Source organism: Plodia interpunctella, chromosome 21 (assembly GCF_027563975.2).
Source record: "Plodia interpunctella isolate USDA-ARS_2022_Savannah chromosome 21, ilPloInte3.2, whole genome shotgun sequence".
In the NCBI taxonomy this organism is placed as follows: domain Eukaryota; kingdom Metazoa; phylum Arthropoda; class Insecta; order Lepidoptera; family Pyralidae; genus Plodia; species Plodia interpunctella.
The window spans coordinates 4,927,212-4,951,098 of record NC_071314.1 but is presented as its reverse complement, the minus strand read 5'-3'; the positions used below and the strand labels follow the sequence as shown (position 1 = coordinate 4,951,098).

At 37.3% G+C, this 23,887-nt stretch overlaps 5 protein-coding genes and 1 long non-coding RNA gene across 7 annotated transcripts; 5 read left to right on the top strand and 1 right to left on the bottom strand.

Moving 5' to 3' along the window:
* Window positions 1-2,405: 2,405 nt before the first annotated feature.
* LOC128679210 (uncharacterized) lies at window positions 2,406-5,844 on the bottom strand. Of its 2 annotated transcripts, none has more exons than XM_064436654.1 (3): window positions 5,740-5,844; window positions 3,415-3,607; window positions 2,406-2,690 (listed from the first exon to the last, which is right to left on the bottom strand). In XM_064436654.1, exons 2-3 carry the CDS (start codon window positions 3,581-3,583, stop codon window positions 2,416-2,418), a joined length of 444 nt encoding a protein of 147 aa, XP_064292724.1. In that variant the 5' UTR covers window positions 3,584-3,607; window positions 5,740-5,844; the 3' UTR covers window positions 2,406-2,415. The 2 variants fall into 2 exon arrangements, with proteins under 2 accessions (XP_064292724.1, XP_053617265.1); XM_053761290.2 differs by lacking the exon at window positions 5,740-5,844 and adding an exon at window positions 4,173-4,435.
* On the top strand, window positions 4,543-6,813 carry LOC128679211 (uncharacterized). Its single transcript, XM_053761291.2, has 3 exons — window positions 4,543-5,412; window positions 5,713-5,908; window positions 6,332-6,813. The coding sequence occupies exons 1-3, from the start codon at window positions 5,173-5,175 to the stop codon at window positions 6,571-6,573; spliced, it is 678 nt and encodes a 225-aa protein (XP_053617266.1). The 5' UTR covers window positions 4,543-5,172; the 3' UTR covers window positions 6,574-6,813.
* A 933-nt stretch (window positions 6,814-7,746) lies between these two features.
* On the top strand, window positions 7,747-9,974 carry LOC128679474 (uncharacterized). The gene is made up of 4 exons (XM_053761755.1): window positions 7,747-7,914; window positions 8,214-8,296; window positions 8,827-8,989; window positions 9,748-9,974. Exons 1-4 carry the CDS (start codon window positions 7,776-7,778, stop codon window positions 9,972-9,974), a joined length of 612 nt encoding a protein of 203 aa, XP_053617730.1. The 5' UTR covers window positions 7,747-7,775.
* A 3,470-nt stretch (window positions 9,975-13,444) lies between these two features.
* LOC128679219 (uncharacterized) lies at window positions 13,445-17,053 on the top strand. Its single transcript, XM_053761301.1, has 5 exons — window positions 13,445-13,668; window positions 14,519-14,684; window positions 15,438-15,643; window positions 16,161-16,273; window positions 16,665-17,053. The coding sequence occupies exons 1-4, from the start codon at window positions 13,459-13,461 to the stop codon at window positions 16,236-16,238; spliced, it is 660 nt and encodes a 219-aa protein (XP_053617276.1). The 5' UTR covers window positions 13,445-13,458; the 3' UTR covers window positions 16,239-16,273; window positions 16,665-17,053.
* Window positions 17,054-17,372: 319 nt separating this feature from the next.
* Window positions 17,373-20,567, top strand: LOC128679395 (uncharacterized). Its single transcript, XR_010370207.1, has 3 exons — window positions 17,373-17,695; window positions 18,743-18,902; window positions 19,909-20,567. It is a non-coding gene; the product is annotated as an uncharacterized LOC128679395 (long non-coding RNA).
* A 1,119-nt stretch (window positions 20,568-21,686) lies between these two features.
* On the top strand, window positions 21,687-23,885 carry LOC128679393 (uncharacterized). Its single transcript, XM_053761594.1, has 3 exons — window positions 21,687-21,952; window positions 22,079-22,244; window positions 22,970-23,885. The coding sequence occupies exons 1-3, from the start codon at window positions 21,689-21,691 to the stop codon at window positions 23,203-23,205; spliced, it is 666 nt and encodes a 221-aa protein (XP_053617569.1). The 5' UTR covers window positions 21,687-21,688; the 3' UTR covers window positions 23,206-23,885.
* Window positions 23,886-23,887: the final 2 nt, after the last annotated feature.

The following is a 23,887-nucleotide window of genomic DNA, read 5'->3' as shown; positions in this document are numbered from 1 at the left end:
TCCGGTGTGAAAATTAACGTATCAATTAATTAATTTGAATTAATTCCATTCATTTTGTGTCGTTCTGTCAATATCAAATTTTCCAAAGTGCAACAGTGATAAAACTTCAACATTTTTGTTTGCTGGAACCACACATTGTTTACATGAAAGAGTTGCGCATTGACAAAATGTAGAATAAATCATAAAATATGAACAGTACACACACGTGATTACTAGAAATACTATGCAGTGATCATTAATGCTCACTTACTCATAATAAAGAGAATTTAATACAACGTTACTATAATTATTACAATAATTGCCTTTCAAGTCACTAATGAACGCTAAACATCAAAGAGACTATGACTAGTCGAGCATTCATAAGATTATTTATATCCAATTATGTATTATTTATATCTCCTACATGTATTCATTATTTTATTAAGACTGTTTATCTGCAATCTTTGCGTTAGAACAAAAATATAAGTTAATTTCTTAGATAAATACGACCTGACCTTAAGCCGCCTGTGGCAAAGTACATTATCGCGAAACAGTTCGCCGAACTTTTGCGGAATCGAATACGGCATTTCTGGTTGTTCGTTGCAGTAAACAAAAGTTCTTTCACACAAACTATGCAATGTTCATTCATTCGGGTCGGCATCTGTCTGAGTGTGGCGATAGTGTGTAGCCGGCATGAAATTGTATGTAGGTACTTATACAAATTTTGACTTTGGAACAATAGTTTCCATAGTCTATATATCACTTGTGAATTGAAGGAAAACATCGCGAGGAAACCTGCACGCTGGTTGATTATTATATCACGCTGGTTTACTGACAGCAAATAACCGTATTCCTAAAAGTCACGTCACATATAAATAAGATTTTTTCGATTGCTAGGGTTTTTCGGACTAACCTTATAGCTTTATATTTTAACCTTATATTTAATTTTAACCTAGGTTCAATTGTAAGTTAAATTAAATTATGTAACTTATGAATGAAGGAATCATACTATGTTTTTAATTTTATAGACATTATTTGTAACACTTGTTCTAGCGGCCCGTCCCGGCTTCACTCTAGTAAAACCATATAATATTTTTTTTATAGATACACCAAAACATTCCACAGGAAACTATCTATTGACGAAAACGGTACAAAAATTCGTCCGCAGCAATTATTGTGTTTATCGCGTTCATCATTGACGGAGCAATTGGATCATAGCGCTGCACTGGGCACTGCACCCGGCAGGATTCATAAGTTACATAAGTAAACTAAACAAATGATAGTTAGAAAATATTAGCATTTTATGTGAAAGAGTCTCCCGTCTGAGCGTTTGTGGTTTTCCCGTTTCCTTCCTCAGATCTGGTTCAGATCTGACCTGCTTCCTGCCATCTCGGAGCCCAGATCCGCTTTCCTACTTCTTATTCGTCACTTCGTATGCTCTTCATTATCCTCAGCTGTTAGACAATTGGCACGCATATTCTTCTTGCCGATATGAAGTCAAAACTTCTCCTCTCCTGCAAGGACGTGACCAGGCAACATCGGGAAGTATTTGAAGGAAATACTTCCCGAAGTAATTAAACGCGAAAGGTGAAATTTTATGATAATATAATGCAAACACAAAGAAAGAACGATAAAAAAGTAATATTTAAAAATGGAACGCTAATCGTCCATCACAAAAACAATACTTATTTTTCTTTTTTATTTCGACCGCCGCTGCTGGGCGGCACAGTCATTATGGCCAGCCAGTTCTTCTGTCACTGACTATAACAACTGGTAATAATATTCCGCCCACCAATTCTACCTATTCCGAAGATACGGATCGGTGGCCAGCTCCGTAAACGCCCACGGTAATACAACAAATGAGCCTTAGCGGCATTTGTGAATGCACGCGAGACGAATTTATGTGAACGAATTAAGTTAGTTACCAAAATTAAAAGTGTGTATGGAGTATATTCAGTAGGTACTTATATGTTTTCTGAAATTTAAGTCATTATCCCTTGTGGGTACATTGCACACTATTGAATAAAGTCATGTTAAAAAATAATAATAATTGTTTTTTGGGTTGTGGAAACGTCTTATTATGATGCTTACTGTATTTGAAGACTGTGTTCGAGTTTAACCATGTGACCAAAGGCGTGGTCAGGCCCGTGTGGTCTCATTTTAACCCGTTGTGTCTCTTTATCATCCTATCGTTTTCCGTTCGGAGCAGTAAACCCGCGAATACTGAAAATTTAAGTTCTGTGATTTGACAACCAGTCTGCCTGACGTCAATCTTCCTTGGGAATGCTATTGTTGTCTATCAACTACTAAGGCTGTGTCCCGTTATCGCCTCGTACGACATCCACGGGAAGAACGGAGTGGTCCTTTTTTTTAGGGCCCACACGCCTCATTAACCTATATATGTAGGCATGCAAATAAACTACAAATTATTGATTATCAGTACATTTTATTTTTCTGCGGCGACTCATTGAACTCAGCCAAAGATCCTTCTATTTCATTCTTATTCTTATCATCTGTGCAGATCAGGTACCCGTCAGCATCCCAGATCTCTTCAGCCATTGCCAAAATCTCTGACCTGTAGAGTGTCTGGTTAGGTCTGGCCATCAAGGCGGCCAGTCCAAGATTGCAGTCTGCCATCACGAGAAACTTGCCTCCGTTGAACAGTTTGAACACTTGGTGGGTCAATGGAATGGAGTTTTTGGCGAATTCGCCTGAAAGCAAAACGTTATCATAGTCACAATGCAATAAAACTGATATACTCTTCTTCTCTCGCTTTCATCTTTGCTCGTTCTCAGTTTCATTCGGGGCTGTGACGTTGCGAAGCCCGGGTTATTGTAAAAAAACTAAACCTTAAAAATTTTAAGATTCGGCTATGATTTTACAACCGGCCGCATGCCTAACGTCAACCCTTGGGAATACTATCGCTGCCTATGAGCTGGCTATGTGTCCCTCAGTGACCTCGTACAGCATACATGGGAGAGAATGGATAATAAAGAGTCTTCTTCTCACAGTCGTGTTAATCTTCTTCCTCGTGGCTGGAGTTCGTGGCTATTATGTGGAATGTGAATGTGCACGATTTCCTGATGGATTGCCATTGCTTTCTTCATTTCACACACTGGCTTATAAATCATCAACTGGCACTATCGGAGTACTGTGTGCTGTTCGTGATCCACCGTTGCGTTTACAAGAACCCAAATGTCAGTAGTTTGTAGCTTTTTGGGAAATTGCTACATTACACAAAATTTGACGTCATAAACTTGTTAAGGTCTGATGTCTGAATGAATAATTTTAATTTTGAATTTGAAATTGACCTCTTAAGTTCTTAACCTGTTGATGGCTTTCCAGGTGGGCCATTAATATTTATGATCCGGGGGTATGTATTTAAAGCAATAAGTATTTAAAACAACATAAAGAATAGAGGTACAGACTACTGACCAACATTCTGTGCCATGTTAGGCACACCTCTGAATCCACCTGGGTTTCCTTTTTCAGGGAACATGAGTGATTCTCGCGGATTTTCGTTCTTTGCCGTTTGTATCCTGAGTACAGAAGTCATCATGGTGGCGGTGTACCAATTTATATCCTCGTTCATGTAGTCAATCATGGTTACACCAATTCTGTCTATAAGCTGAGAATATATAAAATGGATTTGTTATCGATTACGTTATCACACATGCTTTTTAACTTGTTTTTGAAAATAATAATGAGATGAAAAATTCTGAAATTGAGCGGGAATTGAACCCGCGCCCGTGTCCATCTGGGACAGTGCTTTTGACCACTGAACCGTATCGAGACCATGCCAGTTCGGCTGAATTAACTCATCTCTTTTTACGTCTTACGCCGACGTACAGTATTTTCATTAGACAGTAGGTCTCTTTAACTATATATATGAGAATATTATATGAGTTTTTTTTTACAAAAATGCCATTTGACACAAGCTTTTATTGTTGTCAGAGAGATCTTATTGCAATCTTATGAAATGTGTGACAAAAAAAATCATATTCATCCAGTAGACCGTTGAGGAGTGCCCAGGACTGGCAGATCAATCTGAAAGAGACGATTTTCCATCTTGACCTGTCCGAGGATCGAACCCGGGTCCTCCAGTGCAGCAGTCTGGCATGATGTGATGACACAAGGTGAGGCTACAAACCGAAAGTTGAAAATAGTTTTTTTTTTTTGGGAAATTGTCTCACCCTTCTCGTAACTCGCAAAAATTTCATCTCCATGCAGCGGTTTCCCATATTTACCACCCACGTATAGTAAAACCTCCATGGTTTCCCTGATACGTAATTGAGGTTGAAATTGGGAGATTTAGACAACTTTTTGCATAGTTCATCTCGTTGTGATTGTACTTGCACAGCTCCAGGTAACGTTGGGATATAGGTCAATAAAATACAATACAATATGTATGTCAGTAATCGATTTGGTGACTTCATGTTGACTGCGATCAAAGTGATGGGTAAAATCACTTTTATCGGTAAGTGTATTTGTAAGCCAGCGCATTGTTCTCACTTTGTATCGTATAGTAGTTTATCCAAACTTTCCCAGGTACAAGAGGATGTGATGCCAGATGATAAGCGAAAAATACGGTCATTTTAGAAAGAAAAGTCCCTAAGAAATGTGCGTCAGTAGTTTTATTCGATTTAGAGAAATAACGATTATAATCCTGAAAGTAGTGCATTAGGAAGAATATTTGTTATTCTTTGAATTGAAATATCGATCGGTGCTGTAATCGGAACCGATAGTGCTATTGGATTCGGTGCCATTATAATTGGTGCGCAGAACGGAAAACCTACTTAAGGAGAAGGCTGAAAAGGATGGCTAAAGACAGGGACAGTTGGAAATTTCTTCACCGATGAGATTGATAAAATAAATCTTCATTGTTTTTTTTTGTAGAAATAATTCTAAATTTTTGTTTGTTCTTCACAGTGCAATCGAAGTAAAATAACTTAAACAAAATACTAAATCAAACATTTGAAACAGAGTGGTGAAAAAGTAACAACCATTCTTAGTAATTTGATGAAAGCAATGAGATCGTGAGAATTAGGATTCTAGAAACAAAATTGCGTTCTAGGAAGTATCAAAAAGCTGATACGATAACATCCTACTCGCAAATAAACTGTGGCGACACATATAAACAGTGCTATAAATTCATAAATAATTCAGTTGGTCCCCGAGACAGAAACAATCACTATGGATTTAAAACATGTATTTCAGTTATTTCTTTTAACGATAACAATTAGATTTGCAATTTGTTTTATAGTGGAGCCAGTGGTGTTGAGAAAAAATGAACTTTTGTGCAAGAAATTGACGAAAACAAGGAGTTTTCAGGATCACTTTATCACGGGCCCGCCGTGGAGGACATATTACACTTGGGTCGTCAGACTTGACAATACATGTTTGGATCTACTTTTTAGGACACCCTCAAATTATGTGCGTACTATATTACTTCATAATTCCACCTGGTAAGGTACAAAACCAACTTTTAGCCCTACTGTGTGTTTGTTTGCTATCGTCTTTGAATGGTTCATCATCATGATAATTATTTTTCCCACTGCTGGGAATAGAGCTCTCTTTATAAACTCCATCCCTCGCGGTCTTGTGTCTTACGAAATCAGTTTCAACCTGCAACCTTTCTTATGTACGACGCATCTTTCTATTGGATGACCTACGTTTCTTTGAATGTTAACTACAAATTAAATTTTGCTAGGTAAAATTATATGTTTATTTCAGACAATCAAATATTTCGAAAAAACTTACGGAGACCTCGTTCCCAACATCCTGCCGTGGAAAGAAGCAACGCTGCTCGCATATGATGAGGAATTCAAACTGATGAGTCAGATGCTCATGATACCTAAGAAAGGGTCGCCGGGAAGATTCAACGGTATCTTCGACGTGCTTCAGGGGGACCCAAATTCAACTGAAAGAGGTAAATTTTCTTTCATTTTAAAATTGGAATGTGTTGCCAGCAACACATTTCAATTTTAAAATCAATCTAAATCTCAACAGTCAGTCAGAAAATACTAATCCTACATATTACAAAAAGAAATGCCTGTCGCGTCTGTCTGTATAAACTCAATTAACTCAAAAGGACCGGATAGATTTTTGAACGGATAGACCGGATAGATTTTTCGCCAATAGCTAGTGTGGTTTCTGAGAAAGTTTTAAAGTAGATAAATTTATTTTAGTTTTATCCAACACCCAGTTCTAAGTGCGAGTCTGTCTGATTGTTTGAGTTTTAATTCTATTTAGGTTTGTTTTAGTTTTAGAGACTGTTCATTTCCTGATAATTGTTACTTTAAAATACGGGAATTATAATTAAACGTAAATAAATATTATCCGTAAATTTCAGAACAGACATTAAAAGAGGGGATAGCGATCTTCAAGTTTGCGTTCAAGTTGTTTCGCAAAGGATTATTCCTGCTTAGATGGGACTGTATAGGCGGAATTGGCCACCTGATGGCCAGGCCAGACACTGTCACAAAAGTCGATGTATTGTCCATGGTCAAAGCTCTCAACTTCACACGTGGACATTTGGCCTGTGCCAATGGAAAAACTAAGAAGAAGACTGAAAAACCGAAACCATTGACGTAAAACAAATTTATGCCATTCGAAATTACATTTTTTAACTAGAAATTTGAGTGCGTTTATTCTCCATCTAGCCTGATGGGAAGTAGAGATGACTATATTATCCTGTAGAAATTGTATTATGATTTTTTTCATGTAAACGTTAAAGTGCACGTGTCCACATAGAATGCGCAAAAGTGGATGAATTATTGCTATTGATATCATTTAGACAAAAATATGTATAATTATTAAGTACTTACTTAGTTTCCGATGTAAATAAAATATTCAAACTAAGTCATTTGTGATCTTTACCTTTGAAAATGAAATGTGTGAACTTACTGACTTATATCAACACAGAATAGTTTCCCAAACGACGACAAGTTTTATAAAACAGAGTATTTTCTTAAACATCTACACGTAAAGGTTGTATTCACTCGCTCTTCATTCCAATGAGTATAGGTAAATATCTAGAAAATGTCATATATATATATAGATCGTGCGAAGGAAAGGAAAAGAGTTGAGGAGGACCCTGGGTACCGACGTTCAATGGCTGTGGAACAGGAAAAGGCTCAGTCAAATATTTAAAATTTGCGTTGAATTTTATAAATTCTGTTACTATGTTATTAAAATGAGACACGAACCTAGGGAATTTTTGCGAGTGGATAAAGCTATGCTAAATACAAAGCTTGTGTCGTAGGTCTGATGAATACAAACATACAAACGGGTATAACATATCCAGAACTACAGACAATCTGTGATCTCAAGTATTTTAGCATGAGGTAGGACTTGAATCCAGAACTTCTATCGGACGGGCGACAAAAAATACAAAATTTTGAGAGTGTGCGATTTTAATAAAAATTGGTACACGAGTAGAATTAATATGGGATAGCACATAAGGTACTTTTGATACCGAAATTCCTACCGGATCAACGCCCCTTGTTACAGTTAGTAATATGAAAGTGCAGTTATATTTATATAACATACGTTTATGGTTACAATTAATATATATCTATTCCATTCTATCTCATATGTAAATCATACATGCACCACTTGAAATACCGTTTGGTAGTTTCGCATCGCGTATCTGATATCTAATGCGAGTGGAAAAGCATCTTTACACATAATAACATATTGAATTACATAAACTGACTAGGTATAAAACTAGCATATTCTTTGACAAACGAAAGCGTTCTCGAAAAACGCAGTGAGACACTAGACGGCCATTTTTAATGGATACCCAATTATTAATCATACTTTTGATGAGCTTACAACCTGGATTTGAGACATATTCTAGATTTTACGAGAAAAACCAAAGGAAATGTGCAAACTTATTACGGGAGCCATGCTACAGTGAGACGAAAATTATAGGTAAGAACCCGGGATTTTATATATTTTTAAGATCTCCATATTGTATTTTCGCTAAGTATATTTTAAAGATTTATTTCGTACAAAAATATCGGAGAATGCCGATCCTGGGTGCTGCTCAGATCAGGTCATATCGAATGTATTGTCGTGGAAACTAGAGCGACGTGGAAAATTTCATACCCGTAGGGCAAACAGAAGGTAAAATTTCATTGCAAAAATCATAACAAACGATCATAAAATCTTGTCAAATAATTTTAAGTAAGTGAAAGAGAGAGTAAATAACAAATAAAATTTGATTGCAGATCAGTCATGGCTTGAATATTTCAGTTGGAACATGAGGTCAAAGAAATGCTTAAAGACATATTTTATGAAACCCTGTCCCTTGGTAAGGCAGTTGTTTATGCATACATACTAGCAGCCTGTCCCGGCTTCGCTCGTACAAAAACATAATAAATTATACACCTGAACCTTCCTCAGGAAACACACTATCTATTGGTGAACACCGCACGAAAATCTGTAGGGTAATTTTGAGTTTAGAAATTGCCCGTCTAATCTGCCATTTTGTATGATATTAGCCGGATTGGGCCGGGAAGTTGTGTGGGAATCTTGTACCTCATTTGATTTCACTATATATGACGACCTCGGTGGCGCAGTGGTAAAAGTGTTTGCCTCTGAACCGAGAGGTCCCGGGTTCGATCCCCGGTCGGTACATGATGGAAAATTATCTTTTTCTGATTGGCCCGGGATTTGGATGCTTATCTATGTAAGTATTTATTATAAAGTATCGTTGAGTTAGTATCCCATAACACAAGTCTCGAACTTACTTTGGGGCTAGCTCAATCTGTGTGATTTGTCCTAATATATTTATAATTTATTTATTTATAATATAGTTTCTTTGGTCTTTGTGATTTCCAGACAATACGCCGCTTTGAGAAACACATGAGTGACTATTTAAAAACCAAGCTAGAGTGGACGGAAGCTAACCTGTTGGCGAAGAGTGGTCAGCACGAAATGCTTATGTTCGACGATGATGGCCCTCCAGGGTCGTATCAGGGCATACCCGATTTGTCCCGATATGGTAATATAGGTATATATTTTTCTCTGTCTCGTCTCCGGTTACATTCCAGCTATCACGAAGCGGAGCTCGCCTAAATAAATCCTTTTTGATAATTCAGCTCTTGATTTTATGACCTGATCTCTTTGTGAATGCTGTCGTTGCTTATCATATCCCTTAGTTGCCTCGCACGACATTCACGGGAGGTTGTAGAGGTCCTATTCTTGGACGGGAACCACACGCCTCAGTACTCTCTCTTATTTGAGTGATTTTCTATCGTAGTCATTAAAAATTGGGAATTCGGTACGATTATAACCGATGAATTTCTATTCTACACGTGTTTAACGTTTTTATAATTAAAAAGCGCGTCAATGCAAGGAGTGCTTTAATAATTATCCTTCGCTTTACGTCTCAAATTAGTATTCCTAACTCAACCTGTTTTATAATTTTCTTTGAAATCTTAATTAATTCCGTTGTCATCTCAAATCTGACATTACAAAAAGGTTAGAGATAGCAGGAAAGAAATATGTGTAATATGTTATGAATACCGAAGAACTCTTTGTGTGCTTTGATGTGTGCTTTAATAAAGTGTACACGCCATTGATTATAAGTACTGTTTATCCCAAAGCTATGAGATAAACATATGTACAGACCATATTTTGTATGTTTTTGTATGGATTTGTGGCTAGTACACATAAGATACAATTCTATACAAGAATCGCGCACAGCTACGCATTACAGATTTAGATTAGAGACAGTTTCAGACTTTATTAATCTTCTAGGTGATATATACGAATTTGCGATGCATGAAGTTGAACCAATGAAATTTGCTATGAAGCTGATGCATAAAGACAAATTTCTCATAATGTTGGATTGTATTGGAGGCCTAGGCCATATTATGGTGAGGGCCAATGACACAGTGCAAGAAGTTGAGGTCCTCTCAGTGGCTGAAGAAGTGGGCATCGGGAAAGGGACCTTAGGCTGCGTGGACTTTCTTACTAAGCAATAATTTTAAATATATTTGTAATACTATTTGTTGTTTAATTGTAATCCTTACAATAAAGATGAACTGTTGATTTTGAAATCGAGTTCTTTTTTAAGACTGATTTAAAGCTAACTACTATCCGTTATCACTCTCATCTCCTAACAGAATGGCAGCTAGAGAGCATGACAGAATGATGCTTTAATTTAGTGTTAAATAAAAGCTCTAAAATTATTATTTGGTTTTTGAAAAAAAAATAATTAAATCAACACCACCAGTCTTTTTATACTCTGCATCGGACTGAATCTGGAAGTTAATTTAGCCAGTATTCCATAATTTTATCAGATTGCAAATAAGAAAATATATTATTATTAATACATTCGTTAATAATCCAAATGCATAAAAATAAAAGAAAAACTTACTGAATATTTCAATTAAAATTAATACTATAGCTAGAATATAAACTGGAACACATATAGGGCACTTTTATCTGAAATTAACCAATGAGTGTAGCCACGGAGTATACTAAAATAAAATTCAAAAATCTGTATACCAATTTACATATAGACGTAAAAAATAGACATGTAAAACAAAGTCCATAGACTTCGAAAACGGAGGTGAAGAAGAATCGGCGAACTTCACCGCAGCCTTTTCTTGAATTCAACAATCAAATGGTCGGTTTTCGTTACTTTAATATGTTTCATAAAATAAAGTTAAGTTTTATATAGTTTTTATATAAATTGGAAAAATAATCATGAAAGTATTAGGTCCTTACATATGAAATTGGCGTTTGGTATAGGAGGAATAAAAAAGTCGAATATTTTTTTAATATAATATATTTATTTAATCAAAGTAAGAACCATTATTATCTATGCACTTTTGCCATCTCATAGGTAGTTCATTGATCCCTTTACTAAAAAAACATTCGGACGGGAATCAATAAAATCTTGAAGGCGGTTTGGACTGCCCTATCGGAGTTGAATTTTTTCCCTTGGAAGAAGTTATCCAAATTTCGAAAAAAATTGTAATCTGTCGGAGCAAGGTCCGGGGAGTATGGTAGATAGACATCCCAATTGAAGCTCCTCTAATTTGGTAGCCGTCTGTTGTGCAGTGTGTGGTCTAGCGTTGTCGTGAAGCAGCAGTGGAGTGAAGCGATTGACCAGCCTCGGTTGTTTAGCAGCTAGCTTTTCCATCATAGTTTTAGTTAGCAATTGCTGACAATAGACGTCTGCCGTAATCGTCTGGCCAGATTTAAGAAAACTGTAATGAACGACACCGGCATTAGTCCACCAAACGCTTACAAGTAACTTTTGTTGGGTCAATTTTCGCTTGGGGCAGGATTTGGCTGGCTGGCCAGGGTCCAGCCATTGCGATGAGCGTTTCCGATTATCGTAGAGAATCGACTTTTCATCACAGATGATAATTTGATTTAAAAACCCTTCATTATTGTGCCGGTTAAAATAGTTTCAATAATTAACATAGTTTTATCACTAACACCGAATTCTGAAGCTAACTCGGACGTGGTTTGCGATGGATCTACTTCCACAATAGCCAGTTTCAGTTCTTCATTATCAACTAGGGTCTCCGGCCGTCCAAGGGGCTTACCGCCATACATACATAGGCTGCTATTTATGTATCCGGAATAACAAAATTAAACAAACATATATTATTACATATGGTTTTATTGTTTCTCGAAGTATTCTCCGCGATGATCTATGCACTTCTGCATACGATGAAACCAATTTTCAAAGCACTTTTTCCATTCTGATTGAGGTATGTCCAAAACGTGTGTTTTGAACGCATCAACGGCCTCTTCGCGGCTCGAAAAACGTTGACCACGTAATTTATTTTTAATGTTTGGAAATAAATAAAAATCATTGGGTGCCAGGTCGGGGCTGTACGGCGGATGACCCGTCAATTCAATCTTTTGACCCTCCAAAAAATTATTTGTTTCAGCCGACTTGTGGCAGCTAGCATTGTCGTGATGAAGTATGATTCTGCGTTGTGGGTTGTTCTTTCGTATTTTTTCAAAGACTTCTGGCAAACAAATGGTGGTGTACCATTCAGAATTAACCGTCCTACTATTCTCTAGTGGCACTGTAGCTACATGTCCGTTGATACCAAAAAAACAAGCGACCATTTGCTTTAAAGTGCTTCTCGCACGAACAACTTTTGTTGGATTCGGTTCATCTTGAAAGACCCACACCGTTGACTGCTGTTTAGTTTCAGGGTCATAAGCATAGATCCAGGTTTCGTCACCTGTGTAGATATTATAAACAGCTTTTGACGTGCCACGGTTGTATTTTTTTATCATTTTCTTACACCAGTCGACACGAGCCTGTTTGTGATCTACGCTCAAGTTGTGCGGAATCCAACGCGAACAAATTTTTTTAACAATTAAATGTTCGTGTAATATCGCGTGTATACTCGTCATACTAATGCCCAGAGACGCCTCTATCTCGCGGTATGTAACATGACGATCTTGCATTACTAATTGTCGCACAGCATCAATATTTCGTTGTACCACTACCGATTTAGGACGACCCTCCTTAATTTCATCCGTGAGCATAGACCGTCCACGTTGAAATTCCTTAAACCAATAATACACAGTGGTTTTCGATGGTGCTTCATCTCCAAAAGTTAAAATCAGTTGTTCGATGCACTGTTTTTGAGTTAATCCACGCCGAAAATCATAATAAATCATCGCGCGAAAATGTTCACGAGTTAAATCCATGGCAATGAAGACAAGCTATTTTCAAAATTGGCGCCAATTGAAAAAAACAAATGACAGGGACATGAAAAATATTTATTCTCTAGCCGAAGAGTTCTATTTTCAAATGTTGTAATTACTTTTTAAATATTCTACAATTATTGGCCAGTTCCGGATACATAAATAGCAGCCCTCGTATCATTAACCCTTCGAGCCGTTTCCGCAGCACTAGTGCCATGGTAGAACTCGTACTCGTAAATAACGCGATATTTCAAGTTTTCCATTTTGTAAACTGAGTGACGCAAACAGAAAAATCAGAAGAAAAAAAACAAATGAATGACGGTTAACAAAACACAAACACATGTGGTAATAGCTGTATAAATTTGAATTTGGAATTCCTAACCAATGAGGAGAAATTTGTGATTAAAGTGGCCAGTACAACAAAACGCCAATTTCATATGTAAAATATTAATTATTTGTAACCATTAGATTGTATATATAAGTATGACCAATTTTGCATGCCTGACGGCGCAGGATGGTGCGCCATGTATTCGAAAATAAGACCTAGTATGTCTGACAAAAATAAACATTATGAATTGTGAATTACTATTTCTGTCATCGGGCTGGGTATGACAAAGACATGAAACGAGAAAAGGTGTCTAAGAATAACAAGAGCATACTGATCCAATTGTTTCTTTAATAAATGATATGTTTAAGATCATTTCAAATCAAAACAATGGAATTATATTCCAAAATATTCCTCTTTGTTAGCTATCTTGAACGATCTCGGACAGTATCGATATGGATTCGTTAGCATTACACATACTTTTTATTCTATTAAAGTTATGCTGTGTAGAAGCCAGTTTAAAAGCTGAACAAAACTGTGCAAAGATGACTAGGTGGCCTTTTTATAACCCCGACCATATCGTAGGGAAATGGCGAGTGTATTATACTTGGGGTTCATATAAAAAACCGTGTTTAGACGTAGTGATTAAGCCAATGACTCAAATGGTATGAGCTGTTTTTATTATTTTTATTTGTCACACTTACCTATTATCTTCCAAATTCGATATAAAAAGTAGGTTCCTCTATGTGCTATTAGATTGAGGTCAAGTAGATTTATCACTTTATTGTCATAGGTAATCATTATAATTAGTTTAGAGTTTCTGCTATCCCCAACAATGTTGGACATAACGCTGATTTTAAGAAATGAACATTTTTATTCACACAATATAATAAACTCTTGCAAAGTCAAATCTGTTACAGAGACATCTGATTTTACTTGACCTCAAATACCATACTCATACTCATTTTTGAAGTGAAGCCGTATAATACGATATACATATACATTAAAATGTTCACGCTATGAATATTATTTTGGTATTATTTTGTATGGAAAGTCAATTTTGTGTCCATGCTGCGCAGATCTCTGCATAGACTTGTCCAAACTCTAAAGGGGTATTTTGATAACACCAGCATCTTTCAGGACAGGACAGCTGACATCACGAACAACATTTCGAATAGTACTGTATTTTAAGTTGCCATACGTAAAAGCTAAATTTATTTTTCACTAGCTTTTGCCCGCGGCTTCGTCCACGTGAATTTGTAACAAACATGATTTTCCCTCATTGTAGTCGAATGTAGGGTTAATTTTTGAAAAAGGTAGCCTATGTATAGACAACCGGCAGTTAGAAGGGTCGACGATGTAAAGGAAATTCCTGGCAACAACTGGATAAAGTTGGCCCAGGACAGAGATGGTTGGCGGAGACGGAAGAGGCCTATGCCCAGCAGCGGGTCACGGGGGCTGCGGGGTGCAGGCAGCAGCGGGGCAGGTGATGATGATGATGATGGATTTTTACAGAAAAAAAATCAATTAACCGGTACCTTTAAACGTATTTTTGTGGATGAACATACTTGGACCGACTCTGAACTGATGGTATCCATCGGGAGATCTGAAGAACTGATCCTGTTCAACGACGGAGAAGTGCCAGGGAGATACCGCGCCCTGGTGAATGCTCACCGCCTTAGTAAGTTATCTCTTTCTCTCACCTAAGCGTCTAGGGTTCTTACTCAGTCACAGAGGATTTATCTAATTTTCCTTCTACACTTCGCACTTTTGGTAGGATATCAGGCTTGACGATATTAGATCAGATTTTTTTGGATTTGCCCCTTCCTGCCAGGGCCAGGTGTAAGCATCAAGAATCATTTCTTTCCTTGGACAGAGATATTGAGTTCACCGAATTACGAGGTTTTCACAAGTTTAGTCATTTTTATTTATGCAAGCAAATGGCGGTGTCACACCGGCTGCGTCAGCGTAGGCGGTGTTTATCTGCTATATACTTATACTATCTTTTGCCCACAACTTCCTATGTGAGTAAAAATCCGTTTCTCGTGGGAATTTCAGGAAATCCCTTCTTAGTGCTCCCCTACACTATTCTAGGAATCTACACACCAAATTTCAGCTTTCTAGACCCAGTTGTTTCGGCTGTGCGTTGTCTGTCAGTCAGTCCCTCAGTAACGCAAGAGTTTTACAACTATAACTATACAACTCTTTCTTATGTCGCTCAAGCATAGCTCTTCACTACCTTACAAAAAGACAAGTCTGTTCTGTGAGGGTCAGAAATTACACCAGTAAGATCAGGTCATCTTCCCCAACCTACTGCTCTGATGATGTCACTATCGAGATCTTTGGAGATATAAAGTGAAGATTCCAATCGCTTGTTTGTCCGCTATACTATAGAATTTTTATTTATTTGCCAAATTTTTTTTTCATCTTTCAGCCCCCGCCGATAAGGATATAACAATGGCGAATTACGCTGTGAAGGCATTTAAATTCTTCAAGTACCTGATTTTGTTGAACTGTGACCAGTTCAGTGGGTTTTTGATGGGCAAATTCAATGACAAGTCGGTCTCAGCCAAGGAGATCATCAGTCTAGTTGACGACGTGCTGCCGGGAGAACATGGCCACTTTTCTTGTATACCGCATGTAAGCTGAGTGACGATTTCTGTGGCCTAGGCTGGGACTTTACCAAAGCTGTGCTGTGCAGTACTGTATTTCAAATTACAGTAGTTTTGGCGGAGTCCTAGACTAAAAGCCGATGTATACTGATTCTCGGGATCGATCCCCTGTCAGTGACGTGATTTTTTCTGAGAACGTTTTATCGTACGTATAATCGTACATACAGGCTTTGACGTGAAATTGTAAAATATGCGATATAAGTGGTCAGGTATTTTTATCGCGTAGACTAGTTTACAGGGGCAGACAATTTGATTTTTCAGCCAAAAGAGGCGGTAGATAGTTTTCATATTTTGAGGTACCCAAGAAATCATGTACTTAACAAAATGAATTATCATAATCTGAACAGTTTCTGGGGATTTTTTGAAAGTGTCACTATTTCGACTTTTTTGATTAAGCTAAAGTAGCTTCGGACAGCTTCAGATGTTGAAAAGTGGTGTGCTGTTGTCGTATTCCAAATGAATTATAATGATTATAATCTTTACAGATGGATGGAAGAAGACCAAGAAGTGAAATCATAGGCGACTCAGCTTTGAAGAGCGTTGCAAATCTTTATGAAGAATAAGTTATTTTATTATAAAGAATCGTGTGTAGTTTGTGGTAAGACAACTTACCATTTTCACTTACGATTTGAAGAAAATGTTGCCCACAGCTCTGCCTGCGGTAGTCTGTGTTTGACCTAGAGTCATTAACATTAACATATTCCAACTTTAATCAAAGTCAGGGCCAACTACAGCGTGACAGACTGAAGAACGAATTTTCGCATTTATAATATTAGTATCAGCGAATTGCAACCAATTTTAAATATTTATATTTATGTAAAGTTGGTTGCACTAAAAATAATTGATGTTACGTATGTATAACATGAAGTAATGTATGTATAACATGAAGCTAACGCTGACAACGTCTATATATTTCAGATTATATATTTATAAGGAGCATGAATAGTTGTACGATAGGGGTGCTGTTCATTTTCATACAAATTTTACAGATACATTATCGCGTCTTTATCCCTTACGTCGTTAACGGAGTCACAAGTTGAAAAACTCGAAGACCACGTTTAGCTGTATGGTGGGCTTACTGGTGTAATTCAGATTATATAGAGATAGATTGCTAGCTATCTCTTATGAGAAGAATCTCAAGGCCTTTACCATTGCTTTACTTTTACTAATCTGCACAAGAAGAGAAGCATCTGGCACATAATTGTCTACCACATACATTTTGTCAATGGCAATACGATTAAGTTTTGGCAAATATTTGTGTTAACCCCACATATGCGGTCAGACAATACATGCGCGTTTTGTGTTAGTTTTAACACACTCTATCTATAAGTAAGAAAATAGTAACACCAGGTATTTGGTAATAAATACATTTTATAAACATATTGTTTTATTTAGTCTGTTACACGAAAGTCTGAGTCAAAGCATATGCAGCAATTAGGCTTTTATAGACGTTTTACTTCAAATTTACCTTGTATGAATACTTATATTTCTCACAAAAAACAACTGCCCATTCGGAACGGCCGCTTTCATATCCAACAACGGTATAAGAGGCGCTCTTGAATATTTGTCCACAGGAAATAAATTGAATGAATGATATCAATTGTTGGGAGCAACTTAAAGATTTTACACCATTGCACATTGTATTTGGTTTGTTTGCACAGTTGCACAGTTTATATAACAAGAGAACATATTTTTAAACATTTGTATTTTTTGTGGTATTGATAAGCCCTCTTTTGAATGTTTAATACATTATTACATATGATTGTCTGTGGGACAAGTGCCTTGTTCGATAGTACACAATATCCATATGGAATCCGTCGCAACAAAAGTACTCGTAATTTTTTTAGTAGTAAATAATATTAATGCCAAGTTGAATAAAGGTGAAAAATACTGTGAAAAATTTACAAACGACTCTTTTAAACAGCCACAGTCTATCGTAGGAACATGGGGAGTGTACTATATTTGGAATCAAAAAAAGATATCTTGTGAACCTTTGACAATTGAGCTAGCACATAAAAAGGTATGATTGTTTTTTATTTACTATTGGACATAGTGCTAAGAGGCATAAGGGCCGAACTGCACCTGCACCTTACCCCGCAATCAAGTACTTATGTCAGATTCCGCGCGGATGCAGAATTGAATTTTTCTTACAAAATGCCAATTTGTATGTCATCTCATACATATTTGTCAAAATTCCGCAGTGAGTTTAGTTAAACTCGTTGCGGGTGCAAGTGTAACGCTAATGCTTAATCGAGTATTATAGAATACCAATTAACCATATCCGGATTCAGAAGTGAGTTTTTGGAGATGTATTACAGAGTTGCAATGCTGGACTAGTACTAACTGAAGCTAAAATTTGAAAAACCAACAGAATATTGTTTGTAAAAAAGACGAAATTCTATAGATAGTTCGAAGCTTCAGGTAGCACAGTTTCTGTTGAGTCCGGTCCTAAAGTCTTATTTACAAGTATCGAGTACATGTGGTCGTCCAAATTAAAAGGGACCATATGGCGCCTGGCACTTACGCCATTATTGCCGTTGTTTTGTATTGGAACAACGGCAATAAAGACCTTAGTGCTAGCTGCCATAAGGCCCCTTTTGATTTTGACGACCACATATGCTGTTCGACCTAGACAGTGAAGCGAGCAATGAGTGCGCAGCGTCCTCCTGGCTGGTAACACTAGGTGTTTTTCGACCAATCTTTCCGTCTTCTATACTCTTCATAGACATATTATAACAGTTGTTCAAGTGAACTCAAATTCGAAATTCTTTATTTATCTCAGGATGTAGGATAATATACATCTACACGTTAAAAAATTACGTTAAACTAAGGGTGAGCAAGCTACTTGATTAAAGCTGACTTGCACCAGTTAGCTATGACGTTGACTTTAACCTGCGCGCCGTTGACGTTAACAAAATGGCGTACTTTGTATTTCTGCGCTGTTAGTTAACGTCAAAGTTGACTTATGCAACTCAGTCTACCGCCGTCTTTTGAAACTGTAACTGAGAATATTTTTTATGGATGTGATACTTCTATTTTGTTAGTTCAATTATTGAGTGGTTTTCAGACAAAAACTCGTTTAGCTTCTGCCTTCAGAAAACGTGTAAGAGACAAGTCTATTTGGTACTCTGATATGCTGATGGTGTCGGGGGGTCTCGAGCTGTTCTTGTTCCCTGATGGGAACGACCGCGGGGGATTCCGTGCTCTTACGAACATCTTTCTTTTAGGTATGTAGCGGTTAGTGGTACTATCACAACTAAGATTAAAAAATAGATAGATAGCGGATTCTAGACTCCGACGCTCAACGGCTGCACAAACAACTGGGGAATCGCTCATATGAGAGCTAGCTTTGTCCCGCGTCTTCGCCCACGTGTTCCCACCCCCCATTATAGTCATTTGGGGGTTGATTTTTGAAAAAAGTAGCCTATGTATGGGGTCTTTAACTAAATTTCATCAAAATCGATCCAGGACATTAGTTGGAGTTAATATAGTAGATAAAATAATAATAAGTATATAGTGAGTTAATATAGTATGAAGTACGGAGAAGGACATAGGAGAGAGAAAATGTTTGCCCGTACGCGATAAACTCTAAAACTATGGATTTTTGTACCATTATCACCAATAGATAGTGTGATATCTAAGGAAGGCTTAGGTGTACAATTTACTAGTAGCCCGTCCCAGCTTCGCTCGGGTAAAACCATAATAAAACTTTCTCAGAAATCACCATTTATAGATAATCAGATTTAATTCAAAATAATCGAAATTCAGGATTCGAACCATCAACCTGACCTACAACAGTAACAACCTGAATTCAATGGTGTTTACCGCTGAGCTCTCTACTCATATCTTAATTGACGAAATTTTGAATGGGATTAATCGTTATTACTTTTCACCCTCATTTAACTACCCTAAAGGTCAAATTTTATTTTATTTTTGTTGCCTAGCCTGTTGATTATGCCCATTTTCAAGTAGGTCAGCAAAGATTTTCGTTATTTTTCATTCAAACTTTACCCGCAATTTTTACCCCTTTAAGGGGACGAATTTTTAAAATTCCTTTCTTATCTGAGCACTACGTAATAACCTAAAGCTACCGCCCAATTTCGCGCTTATAGCTTCTATGGTTTAGGCTGGGCATTGATAAGTAAAAAACGCTTGTATATAATATAGATTGTCTTTACCCGAGCGAAGCCGGTGTCGGGCCGCAAGTAACTAATAAATTTACACATTTTACAGCTTTTTCAGTGGAGCGGACATTCCCGCTAGTGAGGTACGCTGTGCGGCCATTTGAATCCTTCAACTTTATGATCTTGCTGAACTGCGAAAAGTTCAGTGGGTACCTGCTGGCCAGGACTAAAAGGGCCGAGGAGATAAACGACCCAGCCTACAACGCCACTGCTATTGTGCAAAGTACTACGGTTAAACCAATAGTTGGTTTAAAATCTGCTTTCAACTCTTCAATTACAACACGACCCATCGTAATCACAAAGGAAAAGATAAAATATATGGTTGATCGTATTATGCCAAAGGAGAAGGGACGGTTTGTGTGTTTGAACTGAATCATCTTTACCTAACCCACATGCTAAGCTTCTCGAAATATGTTCAAAATAAAAGACACTCACAAAAGATTTAATCCACTACGTGAAGTCCAACTGAGTAGACTTACCAGGTGAACTGCGAATTTTCGGGTTTCCATTTGACATTCGAACATGTTTTTTTTATTAAGTACTATTATTTATATATTGATGAAACTACCATTTATTAAGAAAAATACTGATGAAAAATGCAAAAAAAGGTTAAGTAGGCACCAGGTAACAGGTAGGTAGTTAGTAGGTATGATGTAGAATATTCTTAGTAGAAGATGGTCGTTGGTAATAAATTAATTTTTATTTAAACACATTGTTTTATTTTGTTTCCAATAATAATAAATTTTATATATGACTTTTTTTTGAAGATTACTAAGATTTTTTTGTATTAAATGAGGAAAATAATAATGTATTTGATGCTTTGTTTAAAGTTTAATAAATGTCTGATGTCTTTAGGCGAATTGAAAAGAATCTGATCCAGTGATCTCAATAACACACTCGAATAGTTGAAACAAATAAAAAACGACACCGAATTAGCTGTTTCTTTTGACTGAATATATTGTCAGCGGGCCAGCGTCGTTGAGTCCCAACGAGCCTCCAGCGCAGAATGCTGTTAGGGCTGCGCACCCGCCGCAGAATGCTGTTAGGGCTGCGCACCCGCCGCAGAATGCTGTTAGGGCTGCGCACCCGCCGCAGAATGCTGTTAGGGCTGCGCACCCGCCGCAGAATGCTGTTAGGGCTGCGCACCCGCCGCAGCAGCTAAACAACATTAACTTATTATTAGAATTAGATACTAGTATATTTATTATTACAAGTTAGAATAGGATCATTTCATGTTTTCCTGTAAATGTCGTACAGGGCAAGGGATAATAAAAGCTTGGACACCTAACAGCATCATTAATCAGCACAGACACCAAAGAGGTTGGTCGTGAAATTACAGCCTAATTCGCAAAATTCAAAGCGGACCCCGAGGTTCGAGGCATCACAACCTGGAATGCATTTGGGAACGCTCAGATGAGTTGGATGATGGGATTAATTTTACTTCGCGTTAGCACAGATTATATAATAACTTTGTAGTCCCGGCTCAAATCAGAGGAGCGACAAAGAAATATCAACTTATCATTTTCTCTACTTAAATATTTGATTTTGTATAAAACAGCAGCTTTTTTCGCCATTTGGGACTTGGTTCCATACGAAAAGTTGCTGGAAAAGGCGCTGACCATGTAAACAAAAGAATACCAATGTATAAAACTACACCCAATTTTTATCAACATTATCTGTTTAGCCGATAAAATCATTCATTGTGTGGGTACGAGATTTTCGTACAGCCTCAGGTTTACATAACAAGATTGTAAATAATCAATTAGTTGATATAACATGAGCATATTTCATCCACACGTGGAATAAAAGCTAGATGCCAAAACAAATTCATGTTACATCTTGAACACTTCCGCGCAGAGTCAACTCGTGTCAATATGGAATGTGGCGCGTTATTACTTTATATTTTGTTTTCAATATACAGTGTAGGAGCGAGACAAAAACCTCAAATAAGAGCCGAAAGTAACTGTGAAAAGATAACAAGATCACCGTTTTATGTGCCCGAATTTATTCCCGGCAAATGGCGTGTGTACTACACTTGGGGTATTAAGTTGAACGCTTGCACTTATGTGGTTCTTAGGTCAGTGAGTACACAGGTAGGCTATTATCTATTCTTTATACTCCTTACTAAGTAGGTATATCCGTAATTCCTACTAGCTACGAGCTGAATAGCGTTGATAGAATTTAAAATCAACAAAACTCACTAATCCGTATTTTTATAGACACAAACACATTATGCCAAAAAGTTTGAGGGTCATATGGAGGAGGAAATAGATTGGTACTCTTCTGAGCTGAAAATAACTACTGGGTTAGGGGAACAACTGCTCATGTTTGCCGAAGGAGACGGGCGGGGGAGGTTTCGTGCTGTCGAGACCAACCGCTTTTTTGGTAATTGTTTTTAGCATTATATACTCTTCTTTACCTCACTCACGTGTGTTCTCTGTATGTATTAAATTCTTGTTATCATTATGGTAATTGTTACTGCTAACATTTATTTATTTAGCTAAATAAAATGGTACACAATATGTATCCTTTTAATTTAACATACTGTTATAATTTTCTTCGGAATACTAAATTAAAAAATTAAGAAACCGACGCCTCGCTGTTTCTATCACCATCTCATCTACTAGAAAGATATGACGGTTTCCAAACAGCTGAACGCACATTGTCCTAACATACCTAAAAACACTCGATTGAATTCTCTTTCAAATAAAAAAAAAAGATCAAAATCTATTCAGCCGTTTCGCTGCTTCAGTGGCACGCACAGATTTATAGATACACAGACACGTTAAACTTATAACTGTCCTCCTACTGTCGTCGGGTTAAAAATGTGCATATACCAGCCTTAAGTTTAATAAGATTTCTGTTCAAGAGAAAAAATCAGCAAAGAAATCCAGATGTTCCTCTCTTTATTAGGACTTCTTCTATCAGAGGAGTAGATAGAGATAAGGGGAGAGAAAAGCGACCGATCAAGAGACTTGGTTGATTATGATGATGCAGTGTTAAAATTAAGTTTTCTTATTTAGTGTTCTTCTTGTCGGTTAGACCACGGCACTGTCCACCCCGTAAATAAAAACGTGATACTGTATACAATTACGTGTTTTTTTTTTCAGAGGTCAGTCCCGAAGTTCCCGTCTCATTGACGAAATACGCTATAAAGTCCTACCACTTCTTCAGATATTTGGTTTTGCTGAACTGCGAGAATTTCAGAGGATACCTGATGGCCCGGCCCGCCGACAGGTTCGTCACAACGAAGGAGATCGTGAACCTGATTGATACAATACTGCCGGGAGAAAACGGATACTTTGCTTGTATCCCAGAACTAAACGAAGTATATAAGCAGCAGTAGGAAATATTTTCAAGTTTGTGTATACGGGGTCAGATCTTCGGAACTAATCAAGCGAATTCCAAAATTATTTTTCCAGTAGGAACATTATTTCTGAGTGATCAATCATCATCATGAATATTTATTTAAACGTCCCAACTCCTGCGGTATAGGCGCTTGCAAATACAACCGGGACTAACTTCGGAAGCACGGAAGAGGTCAAGATAATATATTTTTGGTCATCCATCCAATTAAGACCGACCATTGCGAGAGTGTCTTAACCGCTACTCAGCTCCTATAGGGCACATTTTATCTCGATATTATTGATGTCATAAAATATCACGTGGCCCATGATGGTAAGTGGTCACCACAGCCTATCAACGCTTGCAATGCTAGGGGTATCTATGGGTGTCACACACTGCCTCTCGCATCTATCAAACCAAAACACAACAATGTTGTTTGGCGATAGAAACAGATGAGAATCAGGTACCTATTGAGACGACCTTTGTACCGTTTATATATATAGTTTTAAGATTTACTTCTGGTAGACCTACATGCTTACATCCTGTATCCTGTATGTGATATCCTCGTATTTTTAAAAGAAATCGACGGATTACACAATGCACGGATATTTTTAGACTACACTACAACCTCGTCATAACATGTGATGTTGACATAATAAAGAAAGAATAGACATATAGAAATG